The following is a 19,496-nucleotide window of genomic DNA, read 5'->3' as shown; positions in this document are numbered from 1 at the left end:
AAAGGAAGGGTGGTCCACAAGGACAATTTAAGATAGACATCAGTTCATAATGAGTTCATATTCCTCTTCACTATTCAATATACAACAATAATAGAGGATACAGAAGAGTTAAGAAACCAATTCCTACAATCGCAAATGAGACATTACTTTCAAGAAACAGAATAATTATTTCAGAATTAAAAGCATTAATGTTATCAGTTACACTTGCAAAGATAGGAATTGTTAACCCTTCCGTATTAGACTCTCACGATTTGAGAAGAATAATTAATAAACACTCTACGAATTTAACTATTACTGATTTAATAGAGGAAGCTAAAATCAAAGTTTTATTTAATAATGAATTCTTTCCTAAGCCTTACCTAGTTTGCAAAAAAAAAAAAAAAATATTCTGTAAGATTAATCTGTAATCACCCTGTTGAGCACAACGGCATCACAATTAACTTCGCCGAAGACGAAAAATTGCCGACGGTGGTAACCATGTTACAGCTATCGGAAACTGCGCTACCACTCTTACAACAACATTCTGTAAAAAACTTCCCTACACAACTTGTGCGCAGCAACTATACTCCGGTGTCATCGCGCACTGTCCAACTCGGCCCAGCCATCTCGAACCTGTAACACGCATCGACGATGGCATAATCATCATAAACGACATAGTGGATACAATCGATAAACAGAACTACGCGAGGAAGTCTCCAGGATCAACAGTATCCACATTCCTCGACATAACAAACCATGAAGACGTACCGAGCTTGCCGTACTTATAAAGGTTAAGTATGGAAACTTACGACACATCGACCAACTGGAATCAGGACTCGTAAGAAGACCGATAATATCTGGATTGGCTCCGAGAAACAGACGCCAACGTGACCTCCAAGTGCTAAATGACGGCTTAAAGGAATCCGAGGACGTCTTCCACTTAAGTGAAGGAGGAGTTAACACAATCGATCGAAAAAATATATAAAAACAAGATCAGCCGTTATACAGGGGATGTTGCCCAGCGACACCGGAGTTTTGGGTACGCAACAATGTTGCAGAACGAGCAGTGAGCGTCGGGAGTGCTGGTAACTTACTTGTAAGCAGTAGAGTAGTTCGGGGGGAGAAATCAACCGCGTCGGCCGTCGCCACGCCTATCTCAAACCGAATAAAATAAAATAAAAATTGAAAGAAATAAAATTAAAATTTATACATACATATATGTAGTTACATATATGAACATTCTTAAGGCATATCCTCTATTTATAGAAAGAAATATACATATATATTTATGCAAATTTAATTAAGTATATATATATTTTTTCTTATATTGTATATTTATATACATCATTGTTTTAGTTATAATAAACAAAAAAGTCGAGAACCGACGGCGTTTGCATAATTTTTATAATTTATAATAAACCTGTTTAAAATAAGGAAATAAATGTGTAATTATATTATTGTAATATTTTATATTTTGTGGTATAAAACAAACAAATAACAGCTTTTATTTCATTTCCCGCGCCCTAGTGTACCATACCCCCACCCCCTGCCCATTCTTCATTTATTTTGTGGCAGTAGGTCAGTCCATCAAAAGGCCCAAAACAAGAACCAAATTCAAATTTCAGTTCTAGCGGCCAGCAATACTAACCACACACGCAAAGTACGTGAGAATGCATGTGCACCCATACACTAAAACATTCTGGTGGCAAAACAGAACCAGACCTGAGAGAGTTCAAAAAATCTGAAAAAGCATACAATCACATATTTTTGTCGAAACATATTGCGTGTGTACTAACACATGCAAAGATGTTCTCTCTGCGCTCTCTCTCTCTCATGATGACGTCACTCTGGGGTACTGAACGCGTTAGCCAGTGTGTGACGCTTTCGTTGTATGAACTGGCACATCTATATACTGTGTGGTTTGTGATTTCTGAGGGTCGGACGGTATATTTTATCGATAAATCCGCGGTCACACTGGTTACACCTCTACGGTGCGGTGCTGCCATTTTCGCTTATTTTAAGCTAGATTTGGCTTGTTTTAAAACCAAATAGCTCGAAAAATATTTGAAATGCTTATAGCTTGAAATCTAGCTTGTTCAAAGGTTCATTTAGCTTATTTTGGCTTAAAATAATTAGTACAGCAAAATTTCTGTTTTTTGATTTTATTGAAATATTTGTTAATTTTTAGCGGGAAAATCATAATATTCAATAAAAAACAAGAAATAGTTCTTATTTTGGTATATCATCCAATTTTGTGTATAAATTTATAGTAATCTTTCGTTGATAAATTTTAGTCATACCACAGTATTGCACATGTTTGCACATTTACATAAGAGAAAATGCCGAAAGTGTCTTATAATCAATATTTCCACAATTTCTGGTTAAATTTTGATGAATTTATGGAGTGTCTACGCAACGTGCCAACTTACCCCACAAAATCGTACAGCTGCTCTTATAAAGCAAAAATTGGGTCCAAGTTGTGCGAATTACGGCAGCATGCTGTCGCTAAAAAACATATTGCGTCCAATGCAAGCATGAACTAACAAAATACCTTTTATTAAAAGTCCTCAAAAACCAGAGGAGCACGAGACTGCGATTTGTTGTAAAGTGGAAAAATGCATGTCATTACTTAAAAAATAAATATAAATAAAAAAAATATATCGTCAAAATTAAAGTATCTATGATTTTGATGTGTTTTTATGGTTAGCTTATTTTTAAACTATTTGTTTTTAATTTTTAGCTTGTTCTAGCTTATTTTCTTCTTCATTCTAGCTTATGGGGACTCTCAAAATCTGGCAGCACTACCACTGTGCGGTGCTCTAAAAAAAAGAAAACAACTGAAAAGTAACAAAATTTAGTTACTTAAAAATTTAAAATAAAGAAGTAACTGCATCACGAAAGGAGAGTGGAGTTTAAGCGAGGGATATGAAGGAGAACAACAAAATCCTTCAGCTCATCTATGTGGCGTGGCGAGAACGCTGGTCGGACTCTCAATGGGGCATCAACATAAAGAAGGCAAGCAACAATCAAATAGTTTGTCGTTTGAAATGCATACTTAATTTAAACATTATTTAACAGAGTAATTGACAGAGTAATTTAACAGAAAATTTAACAAGATTTGTTTTGAAGCGCTATGCTATTTGTTTTTTAGGTTTTGCGCTCGAAAATGGGATCTTCTGCCTGGGCTAAACTCAGGATCAGAAGACGCTGCTTAATTGAAAGTTTTGTAGGTATGAAAACTTTCAAAGTTACTACGTGGTTGCCCACTCCATTCTCGCAGCGTATGCCCTTGCTCTTGATTATTATCTCACTATTTGTCTGCGTTCCTGGGTCAACGCGTATTTCCACAGGCTCGTGGAGGCCGCGAACAGTGAACCTGCCGCCTAAAATGGCTTGCGATATAGTTATCAGCTTGTCACTATGGACATCAAGGCCATATCGGCGAAAGTAGTCGCTTAGTTCGACCACCAGGCTATAATTAACACGTTCTTGGGTATTCGGGTTTTGGATGGTGATAACATCGCCGTCCTTAGATCCAGGCGGTACCTTAACCAGCACCTCGACACCGGATGCTATGAAACCGCGGTTGCCACACGGCTCGCAGTCGCGGCGGTTGATGAATCCCTTTCCTTTACAGTGTTCACATGTCTTTTCGGCCGTAAAGGTCACCGTCCGCTTGGTCACCTTGCCTGCGCCATTGCAGCGTCGGCATGGCTCCTTCCCGACATCACGATGCGTCATCAACTGCGACTTGCCGCCGCACTTGCCACACTTCCGCAGGTAGCGTATGTCCACGCGCTTCTTGCACCCATTGGCGGCTTCTTCGAAGCTAAGACTCAATTCAAAGCTCTTGCCATTCAGCTGCTTCAGATTATTGATTTCTATACGGGAGGGGAGACTACTATTTAATCTAGGGGTTGCAAGGACACATTGACACGACAGCTCACCATCGTTTGCGTCTGTCTCCGCCTGAAGTTTCTTAGCCTCGTCCAGCTTTTGCCCCAAGATCGTCGGATTCACAGTTGCTTGCTCGAGGAACGCCTTCTCGTCCTTGACACCCCCCAGTTGATCGTACTCCAGCCTTTTGTTTTCATCTGTCAGAATATGATAGGCATTGGAGATCTCCTGAAAGTGTTTCAGGGACCTCCCCGAGCCCATTTTGTCGGGATGATAGCGCTTGGCTAGCATCAAGTAGGCGTTGCGTATTTCCTTGCTGGTAGCGTACTTGCCGACGCCTAGGACCTTGTAGTAAAAGTCCTTTGGCTTGCCGCCATCTTCGAGCTGACGTTGCGCTTGTTCAGTGGTAACGCCACTCTTACGTTCCGCTTCTTGTTTACAATCTGGATAGTAAAATGTCTTGGGTTGTTTAAATTGGTACGCGGCGTACCCTCTCTCAGCTTTCAGGGGACAGCGGCCTATGTATAGTCTGGCCAATGTGGGTCGTCTTAGCAGAAGCGCGCGGTTGCTCAAGAGACTTAAGCGGGACATATTCTTGCCAAAATTCAGAATAAATAGACTTCAATAATTCAAAATAAATAAATAGATAAATAAGCTGACTTGATTTTTTTACGATGTCAGTTTTACAATAGTTAGGATAGCACTGATTGGTTTGGAGATTCGGCCGGAATCCCTATGAAGCCTTGACAGGAAAGGCATAGATAGATGTTTTATAATTTAATAAATATTATGCCTCCGATTTTAAGGTGCTGCCCCGAGGCGTCAGTGGAGATGTGTACAATTTGGCCGATTGCCTCATGCAGCAGGCGCTGATTGATTTGACCTTAACTTAAACCATTATGATTTTTGTCCTCTCAGCTGGTACTCAACTACCTGAAGCACTCGTTGTGTGCCCACCTCGTCTCGCATGCCGCAGTGCTCCGCTGCATAGCCAGATATGATAAACTGGAGCGTATCTACTGCATCACATCGCTGCTGGAGTTTCTAGTTAGCATTGTGGATGGTGTGACCTGTCGGTGAGTTTATTATATTTTGCTTATTATACCCGATACTCAAAATGAGTATTGGGGTATACTAGATTTGTGGTAAAAGTGGATGTGTGTAACGTCCAGAAGGAATCGTTTCCGACCCCATAAAGTATACATATTCTTGATCAGCATCAATAGCCGAGTCGATTGAGCCCTGTCTGTCTGTCCGTCTGTCCGTCCGTCCCCTTCAGCGCCTAGTGCTCAAAGACTATAAGAGCTAGAGCAACGATGTTTTGGATCCAGACTTCTGTGATATGTCACTGCTACAAAAATATCTCAAAACTTCGCCCCGCCCACTTCCGCCCCCACAAAGGACGAAAATCTGTGGCATCCACATTTTTAAAGATACGATAAAACCAAAAACGCAGAATCGGTGAGGATGACCATATCTTCTACAGTGCAAAATCTGAACCAGATCGTATAATGATTATAGCCAGAATCAAGAAAACAATTTCATTCTTTCCCGCTCTGTCTCTCTCAAACACACAGGTTTCATGGTCGGTTTTGTCAATTGAAAAATATGAGTTCAAGGATCTCAGAACCTATAAGAGCCAGAGCAACCAAATTTGGTATCCACACTCCTGTGATATCGGACCTTGACCGTTTCGTGTCCAAATTTCGCCACACCCCCTTCCGCCCCCGCAAAGGACGAAAATCTGGGGCATCCACAAATCTCAGAGACTATTAAGGCTAGAGTAACCAAATTTGGTATCCGCACTTCTGTTAGATCTCACTATAAAACGTATATCAAAAGCAAGAAATCAATTTTCAGTGGCTACGCAGCGCCCGACGTCACGCTCAGACTGATTTTCTGTCTCTCTCGCACGCACTCTGTGTCGTGTGGTTCAATATTAGCGGCGTCTGCCGCAGGAGAGCCATACTGACTTAGTATCGGGTATAACCGTAGAGTTGCGGTGTCCGCAGCAACTCACAACGTTCCACCTCGTTTTTTATTTTCATTTATGTATATGTATGTACATATATCTAACAGATTTAATTTTAGGCGGGGAACATGGATGTGACTTAATTACTTAAAAGTCTTGAAATTAAGTCATATCAAGTCGACTCAAAGGTCAGATTAATTTTTGACCCCATTTAATATATAATGGCCTCCTCGTGGTGTTCCCTGGGTACCGATCTTCAATCGGGAGCCAATTTGAGCGGCGACTTTAAGTACATATGTATGTATTTACGTATATACATATATGTAGTTACATATATGAACATTCTTAAGACATATCCTCTATTTATAGAAAGAAATATATATATTTATGCAAATTTATTTAAGTATATATATATTTTTTCTTATATTGTATATTTAGATACATCATTGTTTTAGTTATAATAAACAAAAAAGTCGAGAACCGACGGCGTTTGCATAATTTTTATAATTTATAATAAACCTGTTTAAAATAAGGAAATAAATGTGTAATTATATTATTGTAATATTTTATATTTTGTGGTATAAATCAAACAAATAACAGCTTTTATTTCATTTCCCGCGCCCTATTGTACCATACCACCACCCCCTGCCCATTCTTCATTTATTTTGTGGCAGTAGGTCAGTCCATCAAAAGACCCAAAACAAGAACCAAACTCAAATTTCAGTTCTAGCGGCCAGCAATACTAAACACTCACACGCAAAGTACGTGAGAATGCAAGTTAACGTACCCAATTCTATTGAGCTCTTATACGAGTTGTAAACAATCTTTGGCTTTCCAAAACGAAAACAATTTCAATCTTGGGCCTCCGCCTAATTGATTTCTAAGATGTACAATCTCAAGGGCTCCCGCCGCAATCCCAATCTTTGACACTCGCCTAAATGGAAAACCAATGTTTGCCCACACCCGGCTTCTCATAAACAATCTCACTCCCGGCTTTCTGCAGATCCTGCACTTTAGGCATTTTACAGTTCTCTCTTTGGATGACGAAATCCAATACTCGGGATGGCGAAATCAATTGAAATGTTTATAGAAAAACTATTCCCGAAAGGGATCAACGATGCAAAGATCAGAAAGTTCAAGTCAGTCTTGATCCAGAAGCGACACCGCAAAGTCGAGCTAAAAATTAAGATCGCGCAAACCCTTTGCCCGGAATCCTTTGTGACCCTCTACTTAAATCTATATCAGTGAAGTTAGAAGTAAAATAAAAACTTTTTAAAAACACAATCCGCTACCGCAGTTATTTAATTGGCGCCCAACGTGGGGCGACGTTGTATAAAAAGCACCGAATAATAAAAGTGTTGCGTCGTGCCGAAACCCGAAGGACAATTAATTAATGGAATAAATCCTTCAGATATAAAAACGCGGAGTGACTGTGAGATATAAGACAAGAAAAAGTGAGATAAAAAGGAAACAAACCGGAGCTTAGGGTGTGCAAAAATAAATACAATATACAATACAAATACAATACAAAATACAAATAAATACAAAAGCTAATCAAGACAATTCAAAAATACAAAAAACCAAAAAAACCAAAGTTTTTAAACAAAACCAACCAAACCAAAACACAAAGAAAGTGAAGCTATCAGCTAAACCAAAGAAGGAAGACCCCCAGAAGACCCAGTTAAACAAAGAAATTTAAGAAGGAAGACCCGTTCGAAGACCTGTCAGCCAAATCAAGAAGGAAGACCCGTTCGAAGATCTGTCAGCCAAACTAAGAAGGACGACCCTTACCGGATAGCTCGTGAGCAAAAGTTGTATTAATAAATATATAAGTTCAATTAGGTTATATTAGATTATAGAAACAAACATATAAGAACAATTTAAGGTGGATCAACTAACTTTAGATTTTGAAAAACTAAAAATGATTAACTCACAAACAAGTACCGATCTCACTGCAGATCTGGTCAAACAATTGATAGCACTTCAAATTTCACAAGTACAGGAGCAAATTGTAAATTTAAAACAACAAATAGAAACTAAATCCGATCAGGTATCAGATTATCAGGCAGAAACAATAGACGAGACAATAAAAGATGACACCACATTAAAGGTAATAGAATCCCTACCAATTTTCAATGGTGGATTAAACCAATACGTAGGATGGAGGGAAGCTGCAGAAACTGCAGTGAAGTTATATAAGAAAGGAAGTAAGCAATATTATATTGCCTTAACAATTTTGAGAAACAAAATAACAGGACCAGCACATGACGCACTGACCAACCACGGGACAGTTTTAAATTTTGATGCCATACTTTCACGACTTGACTTTGTTTACAGTGACAAGAGACCAATTTACATAATAGAACAGGAGTTAAGCGTTCTCCGACAAGGGAACCTTTCAATAATAGATTTCTATAACGAGGTTAACAAGAAAATGACCTTGTTAATAAATAAGACAATAATGACTCACGGAAAGGACAGTGAAATCACGAAAGAATCAAATAAGAAAATTAGAGACAATGCCTTACGCATTTTTGTCACTGGCCTAAACGGCGGCATTGCAGAAATCCTATTTTCACTGAATCCCCCAGATTTACCGAATGCCTTGGCAAAGGTACAGGAATTGCAATCAAATAACATTCGGGCCCAATTTGCCTCCCAATTCAGTGGCCCCAGAAATTCAGGGAATAATAACTACAATACATTAAGATTCAACCAACGACAACCAAGGACTAATAGTTCACCATTCGACCAAAAAAAGGATCTTCAGAGGAATAACATGTCATGGGGACAACCCTATTTCTTGGGTAATAGACAACAAAATCAGGCCCCAGAACCAATGGATGTAGACGAATCGATACAAATCAAGAACCGACAGAACAGCAATCAATTCAGGGGAAATAATAATAATAGAAATTATCGGGAGAATACTAACGGTTATTATAGGAGAAATAATAACAATTATAACCAAGCTCAGCATTTTAGGGCAAACGTAGTACCGAATAATCAGTCTAACGAAAATCAGGCGCAGAAACGAAAGCCAAACGAAATGTCGGAACAACCGGCTAATAAAGCAATGCGGATAAATAACATTGAGGAGGACCATTTTTTAGATCAGCCCCCGAAGTAGGTCTGCCCTACTTAAAAAGAGTAGATAAAAAAATAAACAGAGAATTAAAAGTTTTGATAGATACGGAAGCAACTTCCTGTTATATAAAAAAGGGAATTTACGAAAATAAAAAAGAATTATCAATTTATAAGAAAGTTGCTACAGTGAATGGGTTTTCAATAATTAAATATTTCCATAATATAACTATTTTCAACACAAAACAAGTGTTTTATGAAATAGATGGAATGGAGGCAGATTTACTAATAGGATTTAACCTATTAAAGAAAATCGGAGCTGTTATTGATACAGGAAAGGGGACTTTAAGTTATAAAGACAATGAGGAGAAACTAATATATGACGAGGTCCTTTCTTTAAACAAATTAACCTTTATAGAAGGAAAATCCATCCTTCCGTTGAAGGAATATATAATAAAAAAATATTTTGAAGAAGAAAAAGAAATGAAAAGTGATTCAGTAAAGGTAGAAGGAAGTTTATATAGCTTGGGATCAAAAAATCCTGAGCACGCCGACGAAGAATTATCCGTCAATAGTTTGGGATTCAAATATCCTGAACCCGCCGTCATTGAATTATCCGACATCCAAAGTTTTAATAGTTTGGAATTAAAATATCCTGAGCACGCCGTCGTAGAATTATCCGACACTAAAAGTTCGAATAGTTTGGCATTAAAGAATCCTGAACACGCCGTCGTTGAATTATCCGACAATGAACAATTTAAAAGTTTGGGATGCAAAAATCCTGAACGCGCCGTCGTAGAAATATCCGACATTCAAAATTATGCAAATTCTGAATTGAAAAAAATGAAATTGTATAACACAATAACCTACAAAGAGGACAATTTAGAAAATCTCAGAGAGAAAATGGTATCTATCATCGAAGAAGACCATGCCAATATAAATTTACAGTTACCGTTCAGAACGGATATAAAAGGAGAGATTAACACTGAACATGATAGACCGGTATATACCGGCTTGCCATATGGCAAGCAGTATCCATACGCTTATTCGGTTAACGATTTCGTTAATAACGAAATAAGTAAAATGTTAGATGAAGGTATAATCAGACCTAGTAAAAGCCCATATAATTCACCGGTAATAGTAGTACCAAAGAAGGGAGTAAATGAGGACGGAACTCCTAAACATAGATTAGTAATAGACTTTAAGAAACTTAATGAAAACACCATACCGGATAGATACCCTATGCAAGATCCTTCAGTAATCCTTGCCAATTTAGGTAAGGCAAAGTATTTCTCGGCCATTGATTTAGAGTCAGGTTTCTATCAGATTTTAATGAGGGAATCAGATATTGAAAAAACATCTTTTTCCATAAATAACGGCAAATATGAATTTCTAAGAATGCCTATGGGATTGACGAACGCTCCCAGAATTTTCCAAAGGGCAATGGACGATATACTTAGAAAACAATTTGGGAAAACTTGTCACGTCTATATGGACGATATAATAATATTTTCAAAAACTATAGAACAACATTATAAAGATCTAATTCATATAATACAGATATTGCAAAACGCTAACATGAAAATTTCCCTAGAAAAGTCTAAATTCTTTCAAATGGAAACCGAATTTCTGGGATACATTGTTTCCCAAAATATCATTAAAACAGATCCAGACAAAATCTCCACAATACAAAACTATCCAATTCCTAAAAATATCAGAGAGCTACGTAGCTTCTTAGGACTAGCAGGGTATTACAGAAAATTTGTCCGAAATTATGCTACAATTGCCAAACCATTAACAAAATATCTGAGTGGAGTAAATGGGAAAGTTTCACGAAGGGCATCCAAGAAAACATTAATACAGCTGGATGAACCAGCAATGGGAGCATTTAATAATTTAAAGGACAGTTTAATAGCACATATTGAATTAGTACAACCAGATTACAATAAAAAAATTACATTAACCACAGATGCATCGGACATAGCAATAGGTGCAGTTTTGTCGCAAGATGGGAATCCCATAACATTTATTTCTAAAACTTTAAGTAAAACCGAGCAATTATATGCTACTAATAAAAAGGAATTATTAGCTATTGTATGGGCATTAAAAAATTTGCGAAATTATTTATACGGAGTGAGTGGAATTGAAATACATACAGATCACCAACCTTTGTCCTTTGCAATGTCCCAAAAAAATCCAAATGTTGAAATGAAACGTTGGTATTACTTCATAGAAAGTTTCACACCAAAAATCATTTATAAGCCAGGCTCAACTAACGTAGTAGCGGACGCTTTATCTCGGATTAAAATAAATCATATGACAGATAGTGATGTCGACCAGACAGATTCAGAATCAGACATAAATACTCAGCAGAGAGTAGTTTTGAAAACGTCATTCAAGAGACTAGCAAGCCTCTAAACCAATTTAAACAGCAGCTACTATTAGCGCAAGGGAGATTCACAGTTCATGAGTTAGTAAGAGTTTATGAAAATACCCGACATATTATTGAATTTGATACGGTAGACAATCTGCTAATCATTTTAAAAGAATTTATTCAGCCTCACTTAACCACAGGAATACACTGCACTTTAGAAGATTTATACCTTATCCAAAATAAGCTAAAGGAAAACTTCATAAATAAATTTCTCTTCACGAGAAAGTTCCTCCAAGATGTAGTAAATTCAGAAGATAAAGCTATAATTATAGAAGAAACACATTGCAGAGCCCATAGAGGACTAGACGAAAATTACAAACAAATAACTAAGCTGTATTATTGGCCAAACCTGCACAAAAAGTTAAAAGAATATATAAGAAATTGTGAGATCTGTAACAAAAACAAATATCACAGACACCCTGTAAAAATTCCAATTGGGGAAGCTCCCATTCCAGCAAAAGAAGGAGATCAATTACACTTAGACATATACTATGCCCAAAACCTAACATTCATAACTTGTATAGATTCTTATTCCAAATACTTGGTGGTCAAGGAAATTCAAAGTAAATTAAACATTGAAAATAAGGTAATGGAAATTTTGCAACACTTTCCGTTAGCAACATCTTTAATGACTGACAACGAACCAAGCTTTACTTCAGCACAATTTAGATCATTCATACAAAGAAGTAACTTAACTATTTATTATGCTGATCCCAGACACAGCACCTCAAATGGTCAGGTAGAAAGGGTACATTCCACACTAACAGAAATAGCGCGGTGCATCAAGGATGAACTAAATCTAACAGATTATTCAGAAATAATAATAAGGGCGGCACTGAAATATAACCTGACGATACATTCAACGACCAATCAAATGCCATATGACATATTGTATAACAAAATAGAACACAAGCATAATCCAATATTACTTAAGGAAGCTCAGACCAAAATGCTTAAGCTACATAACAAAGATAGAAGAGAAAAAGATTATAAAATAGGAGAAGTAGTTTATGAAAAGAAATTCGGGGAAAGAAATAAACTTCAATCCCGATACAAAAAGCAGGTAGTTAAGGAAAATCGACCGAATAAAATTATAATCAACAATAGAAACAGAATTATACTAAAGATAACATCAAATATTAAATATTTTCATGGCGACTTTTTGAAAATACAAAATAAAGTAAATGAATTAACTGAAAATAATAATAAACAATTTGTAATAAATTCCAAATTTTTCAAAGAAATTGAATTGCTATCAAATTCATTAAAAAATGTCATCTTCAATGAAGAAACGATACTGAGAAAGCATCGTTTAAAATTAATAAATTTTGACCTACTAAATTTAGTTGATACCATAACCCTCTTAAAAGTAAACATTTTCAATACAAAAATTTTAAATAAAAACGAAATAGAGGACATTTATAAGCATGACAAAAAAAATCCTGTTGAACTGTCTGATCTGCTGGACATTGCAACGGTTAAAATAATTCGAAATGCTGATTTAATAATCATTTACATAAAATATCCTCAAATTAAAGATATTTGCAAGTTTTACCATGCAAGAGCCATCTCACAAAATGATGGAATGTTAGTTATAAGTGAAAAAGTTTGTGAATGTAAGGAGAAATACTATTTAATGAATAATTTTAAAAGTGAAACTTTTAACAATTACGCACAAATAAATTTAAAGAAGACCTGTTTCACCAATTCACTTAATGGCTTTAAAGCCAACTGCACTAAAAAAAGGAAAAAAAACAAAGAAATAGACATCATTCAGGATGGTGCCATATTAGTTTCAGGCAAAAATATCGTAGACAATACTACTTTGTTAGGATCGTATCTCCTTATATTCAACAACACAATTGTAATAAATAATATAACCCACATAAATGATAAGGGTAAAATTCTAAGATATATATCGCATCATAGATATAGCGATTTTGAATAAGTTGATTATATACAATCGAATGATAAGCAATTTTCTTTTGATAATGTTAATATTTTAAATCCCCTTATAACATTAGGTAATACGGCCTTACCATTAACAACATTATTCTTAATCATTTTGATATTGATAATGTTATTTTACTTCGGCTATAAATTAACCAAATTTGTACTTATTAAATCAATAAGAATACCGTCAGAAGAAATAGTGGAAAGCAACATTCAAATACTGTCAGAAGAAATTAGAGCTCTATCAGAACTTCAAAATGTATCGGGACGAAACATTTAAGAATGGGGGGAGTTAACGTACCCAATTCTATTGAGCTCTTATACGAGTTGTAAACAATCTTTGGCTTTCCAAAACGAAAACAATTTCAATCTTGGGCCTCCGCCTAATTGATTTCTAAGATGTACAATCTCAAGGGCTCCCGCCGCAATCCCAATCTTTGACACTCGCCTAAATGGAAAACCAATGTTTGCCCACACCCGGCTTCTCATAAACAATCTCACTCCCGGCTTTCTGCAGATCCTGCACTTTAGGCATTTTACAGTTCTCTCTTTGGATGAGGAAATCCAATACTCGGGATGGCGAAATCAATTGAAATGTTTATAGAAAAACTATTCCCGAAAGGGATCAACGATGCAAAGATCAGAAAGTTCAAGTCAGTCTTGATCCAGAAGCGACACCGCAAAGTCGAGCTAAAAATTAAGATCGCGCAAACCCTTTGCCCGGAATCCTTTGTGACCCTCTACTTAAATCTATATCAGTGAAGTTAGAAGTAAAATAAAAACTTTTTAAAAACACAATCCGCTACCGCAGTTATTTAATTTGCATGTGCAAAACAGAGCCAGACCTGAGAGAGTTCAAAAAATCTGAAAAAGCATACAATCACATATTTTTGTCTAAACATATTGCGTGTGTACTAACACATGCAAAGATGTTCTCTCTGCGCTCTCTCTCTCTCATGATGACGTCACTCTGGGGTACTGAACGCGCTAGCCAGTGTGTGACGCTTTCGTTGTATGAACTGGAACATCTATATACTGTATGGTTAGTGATTTCTGAGGGTCGGACGGTATATTTTATCGATAAATCCGCGGTCACACTGTTTACACCTCTACGGTGCGGTGCTGTCATTTTCGCTTATTTTAAGCTAGATTTGGCTTATTTTAAAACCAAATAGCTCGAAAAATATTTGAAATGCGTATAGCTTGAAATCTAGCTTATTCAAAGGTTCATTTAGCTTATCTTGGCTTAAAATAATTAGTACAGCAAAATTTATGTTTTTTGATTTTATTGAAATATTTGTTAATTTTTAGCGGGAAAATCATAAAATTCAATAAAAACAAGAAATAGTTCTTATTTTGGTATATCATCCAATTTTGTGTATAAATGTATAGTAATCTTTCGTTGATAAATTTTAGTCATACCACAGTATTGCACATGTTTGCACATTTACATAAGAGAAAATGCCGAAAGTGTCTTATAATCAATATTTCCACAATTTCTGGTTAAATTTTGATGAATTTATGGAGTGTCTACGCAACGTGCCAACTTACCCCACAAAATCGTACAGCTGCTCTTATAAAGCAAAAATTGGGTCCAAGTTGTGCGAATTACGGCAGCATGCTGTCGCTAAAAAACATATTGCGTCCAATGCAAGCATGAACTAACAAAATACCTTTTATTAAAAGTCCTCAAAAACCAGAGGAGCACGAGACTGCGATTTGTTGTAAAGTGGAAAAATGCATGTCATTACTTAAAAAATAAATATAAATAAAAAAAAGTATATCGTCAAAATTAAATTATCTATGATTTTGATGTGTTTTTATGGTTAGCTTATTTTTAAACTATTTGTTTTTAATTTTTAGCTTGTTCTAGCTTATTTTTTTCTTCAATCTAGCTTATGGGGACTCTCAATATCTGGCAGCACTACTACGGTGCGGTGCTCTAAAAAAAAGAAAACAACTGAAAAGTAACAAAATTTAGTTACTTAAAAATTTAAAATAAAGAAGTAACTGCATCACGGAAGGAGAGTGGAGTTTGAGCGAGGGATATGAAGGAGAACAACAATTTTTCAGTTCATCTATGTGGCGTGGCGAGAACGCTGGTCGGACTCTCAATGAGGCATCAACATAAAGAAGGCAAGCAACAATCAAATAGTTTGTCGTTTGAAATGCATACTTAATTTAAACATTATTTAACAGAGTAATTGACAGAGTAATTTAACAGAAAATTTAACAAGATTAGTTTTGAAGCGCTATGCTATTTGTTTTTTAGGTTTTGCGCTCGAAAATGGGATCTTCTGCCTGGGCTAAACTCAGGATCAGAAGCAGCGTCTTCTTCATTGAAAGTTTTGTAGGTATGAAACCTTTCAAAGTTACTTCGTGGTTGCCCACTCCATTCTCGCAGCGTATGCCCTTGCTCTTGATTATTATCTCACTATTTGTCTGCGTTCCTGGGTCAACGCGTATTTCCACAGGATCGTGGAGGCCGCGAACAGTGAACCTGCCGCCTAAAATGGCTTGCGATATAGTTATCAGCTTGTCACTATGGACATCAAGGCCATATCGGCGAAAGTAGTCGCTGCGTTCGACCACCAGGCGATAATTAACACGTTCTTGGGTATTCGGGTTTTGGATGGTGATAACATCGCCGTCCTTAGATCCAGGCGGTACCTTAACCAGCACCTCGACACCGGATGCTATGAAACCGCGGTTGCCACACGGCTCGCAGTCGCGGCGGTTGATGAATCCCTTTCCTTTACAGTGTTCACATGTCTTTTCGGCCGTAAAGGTCACCGTCCGCTTGGTCACCTTGCCTGCGCCATTGCAGCGTCGGCATGGCTCCTTCCCGACATCACGATGCGTCATCAACTGCGACTTGCCGCCGCACTTGCCACACTTCCGCAGGTAGCGTATGTCCACGCGCTTCTTGCACCCATTGGCGGCTTCTTCGAAGCTAAGACTCAATTCAAAGCTCTTGCCATTCAGCTCTTGCCGACGCCTAGGACCTTGTAGTAAAAGTCCTTTGGCTTGAAGCCATCTTCGAGCTGACGTTGCGCTTGTTCAGTGGTAACGCCACTCTTACGTTCCTCTTCTTGTTTACGATCTGGATAGTAAAATGTCTTGGGTTGTTTAAATTGGTACGCGGCGTACCCTCTCTCAGCTTTCAGGGGACAGCGGCCTATGTATAGTCTGGCCAATGTGGTTCGTCTTAGCAGAAGCGCGCCGTTGCTCAAGAGACTTAAGCGGGACATATTCTTGCCAAAATTCAGAATAAATAGACCAGAAATAAGCTGACTTGATTTTTTTACGATGTCAGTTTTACAATAGTTAGGATAGCTCTGATTGGTTTGGAGATTCGGCCGGAATCCCTATGAAGCCTTGACAGGAAAGGCATAGATAGATATTTTATAATTTAATAAATATTGTGCCTCCGATTTTCAGGTGCTGCCCCGAGGCGTCAGTGGAGATGTGTACAATTTGGCCGATTGCCTCATGCAGCAGGCGCTGATTGGCTCCACAGCCAATCCAGTGAGTGTTACCTCCTTGATATTTGACCTTAACTTAAACCATTATGAATTTTGTCCTCTCAGCTGGTACTCAACTACCTGAAGCACTCGTTGTGTGCCCACCTCGTCTCGCATGCCGCAGTGCTCCGCTGCATAGCCAGATATGATAAACTGGAGCGTATCTACTGCATCACATCGCTGCTGGAGTTTCTAGTTAGATATACATACATACATACATATGTATGTACATATATCTAACAGATTTAATTTTTGGCGGGGAACATGGATGTGACTTAATTACTTAAAAGTCTTGAAATTAAGTCATATCAAGTCGACTCAAAGGTCAGATTAATTTTTGACCCCATTTAATATATAATGGCCTCCTCGTGGTGTTCCCTGGGTACCGATCTTCAATCAGGAGCCAATTTTAGCGGCGACTTTAAGTACATATGTATGTATGTATTTACGTATATACATACATATATGTAGTTACATATATGAACGTTCTTAAGGCATATCCTCTATTTATAGAAAGAAATATATATATTTATGCAAATTTATTTAAGTATATATGTATATATTTTTTTTTATATTGTATATTTAGATACATCATTGTTTTAGTTATAATAAACAAAAAAGTCGAGAACCGACGGCGTTGCATAATTTTTATAATTTATAATAAACATGTTTAAAATAAGGAAATAAATGTGTAATTATATTATTGAAATATTTTATATTTTGTGGTATAAATCAAACAAATAACAGCTTTTATTTCATTTCCCGCGCCCTAGTGTACCATACCCCCACCCCCTGCCCATTCTTCATTTATTTTGTGGCAGTAGGTCAGTCCATCAAAAGACCCAAAACAAGAACCAAACTCAAATTTCAGTTCTAGCGGCCAGCAATACTAAACACACACGCAAAGTACGTGAGAATGCATGTGCAAAACAGAACCAGACCTGAGAGAGTTCAAAAAATCTGAAAAAGCATACAATCACATATTTTTGTCGAAACATATTGCGTGTGTACTAACACATGCAAAGATGTTCTCTCTGCGCTCTCTCTCTCTCATGATGACGTCACTCTGGGGTACTGAACGCGCTAGCCAGTGTGTGACGCTTTCGTTGTATGAACTGGCACATCTATATACTGTATGGTTAGTGATTTCTGAGGGTCGGACGGTATATTTTAATTTAAACATTATTTAACAGAGTAATTGACAGAGTAATTTAACAGAAAATTTAACAAGATTAGTTTTGAAGCGCTATGCTATTTGGTTTTTAGGTTTTGCGCTCGAAAATGGGATCTTCTGCCTGGGCTAAACTCAGGATCAGAAGACGCTGCTTAATTGAAAGTTTTGTAGGTATGAAAACTTTCAAAGTTACTACGTGGTTGCCCACTCCATTCTCGCAGCGTATGCCCTTGCTCTTGATTATTATCTCACTATTTGTCTGCGTTCCTGGGTCAACGCGTATTTCCACAGGCTCGTGGAGGCCGCGAACAGTGAACCTGCCGCCTAAAATGGCTTGCGATATAGTTATCAGCTTGTCACTATGGACATCAAGGCCATATCGGCGAAAGTAGTCGCTGCGTTCGACCACCAGGCGATAATTAACACGTTCTTGGGTATTCGGGTTTTGGATGGTGATAACATCACCTCGACACCGGATGCTATGGAACCGCGGCTGCCACACGGCTCGCAGTCGCGGCGGTTGATGAATCCCTTTCCTTTACAGTGTTCACATGTCTTTTCGGCCGTAAAGGTCACCGTCCGCTTGGTCACCTTGCCTGCGCCATTGCAGCGTCGGCATGGCTCCTTCCCGACATCACGATGCGTCATCAACTGCGACTTGCCGCCGCACTTGCCACACTTCCGCAGGTAGCGTATGTCCACGCGCTTCTTGCACCCATTGGCGGCTTCTTCGAAGCTAAGACTCAATTCAAAACTCTTGCCATTCAGCTGCTTCAGATTATTAATTTCTATACGGGAGGGGAGACTACTATTTAATCTAGGGGTTGCAAGGACACATTGACACGACAGCTCACCATCGTTTGCGTCTGTCTCCGCCTGAAGTTTCTTAGCCTAGTCCAGCTTTTGCCCCAAGATCGTCGGATTCACAGTTGCTTGCTCGAGGAACGCCTTCTCGTCCTTGACACCCCCCAGTTGATCGTACTCCAGCCTTTTGTTTTCATCTGTCAGAATATGATAGGCATTGGAGATCTCCTGAAAGTGTTTCAGGGACCTCCCCGAGCCCATTTTGTCGGGATGATAGCGCTTGGCTAGCATCAAGTAGGCGTTGCGTATTTCCTTGCTGATAGCGTACTTGCCGACGCCTAGGACCTTGTAGTAAAAGTCCTCTGGCTTGCCGCCATCTTCGAGCTGACGTTGCGCTTGTTCAGTGGTAACGCCACTCTTACGTTCCGCTTCTTGTTTACGATCTGGATAGTAAAATGTCTTGGGTTGTTTAAATTGGTACGCGGCGTACCCTCTGTCAGCTTTCAGGGGACAGCGGCCTATGTATAGTCTGGCCAATGTGGTTCGTCTTAGCAGAAGCGCGCGGTTGCTCAAGAGACTTAAGCGGGACATATTCTTGCCAAAAATCAGAATAAATAGACCAGAAATAAGCTGACTTGATTTTTTTACGATGTCAGTTTTACAATAGTTAGGATA

General features: G+C 38.0%; 1 protein-coding gene, 1 long non-coding RNA gene and 1 pseudogene across 2 annotated transcripts; 1 reads left to right on the top strand and 2 right to left on the bottom strand.

Annotated features, from left to right (window-relative positions):
* Nucleotides 1–3,044: 3,044 nt before the first annotated feature.
* LOC117192628 (protein tumorous imaginal discs, mitochondrial-like) lies at nucleotides 3,045–19,470 on the bottom strand. The gene is made up of 3 exons (XM_033397355.1): nucleotides 19,442–19,470; nucleotides 3,927–4,496; nucleotides 3,045–3,860 (listed from the first exon to the last, which is right to left on the bottom strand). Exons 2-3 carry the CDS (start codon nucleotides 4,465–4,467, stop codon nucleotides 3,127–3,129), a joined length of 1,275 nt encoding a protein of 424 aa, XP_033253246.1. The 5' UTR covers nucleotides 4,468–4,496; nucleotides 19,442–19,470; the 3' UTR covers nucleotides 3,045–3,126.
* Nucleotides 15,655–17,369, top strand: LOC117192632. The gene is made up of 3 exons (XR_004474401.1): nucleotides 15,655–15,673; nucleotides 16,761–16,847; nucleotides 16,910–17,369. It is a non-coding gene; the product is annotated as an uncharacterized LOC117192632 (long non-coding RNA).
* LOC117192630 lies at nucleotides 18,048–19,433 on the bottom strand (annotated as a pseudogene).
* Nucleotides 19,471–19,496: the final 26 nt, after the last annotated feature.

This window comes from Drosophila miranda, assembly GCF_003369915.1.
Source record: "Drosophila miranda strain MSH22 chromosome Y unlocalized genomic scaffold, D.miranda_PacBio2.1 Contig_Y2_pilon, whole genome shotgun sequence".
Classification (NCBI taxonomy): domain Eukaryota; kingdom Metazoa; phylum Arthropoda; class Insecta; order Diptera; family Drosophilidae; genus Drosophila; species Drosophila miranda.
The sequence above is the reverse complement of the archived record's forward strand: the minus strand, read 5'-3'. Positions and strand labels throughout refer to the sequence as shown.

Coding starts and splice junctions, on each gene's coding strand:
- LOC117192628 (XM_033397355.1), bottom strand. CDS start 4,467: ATGTCCCGCTTAAGTCTCTTGAGCAACCGCGCGCTTCTGCTAAGACGA. Junction 3,861..3,926: donor GGAGACAGACGCAAACGATG/GTGAGCTGTCGT, acceptor CCTCCCGTATAG/AAATCAATAATCTGAAGCAG.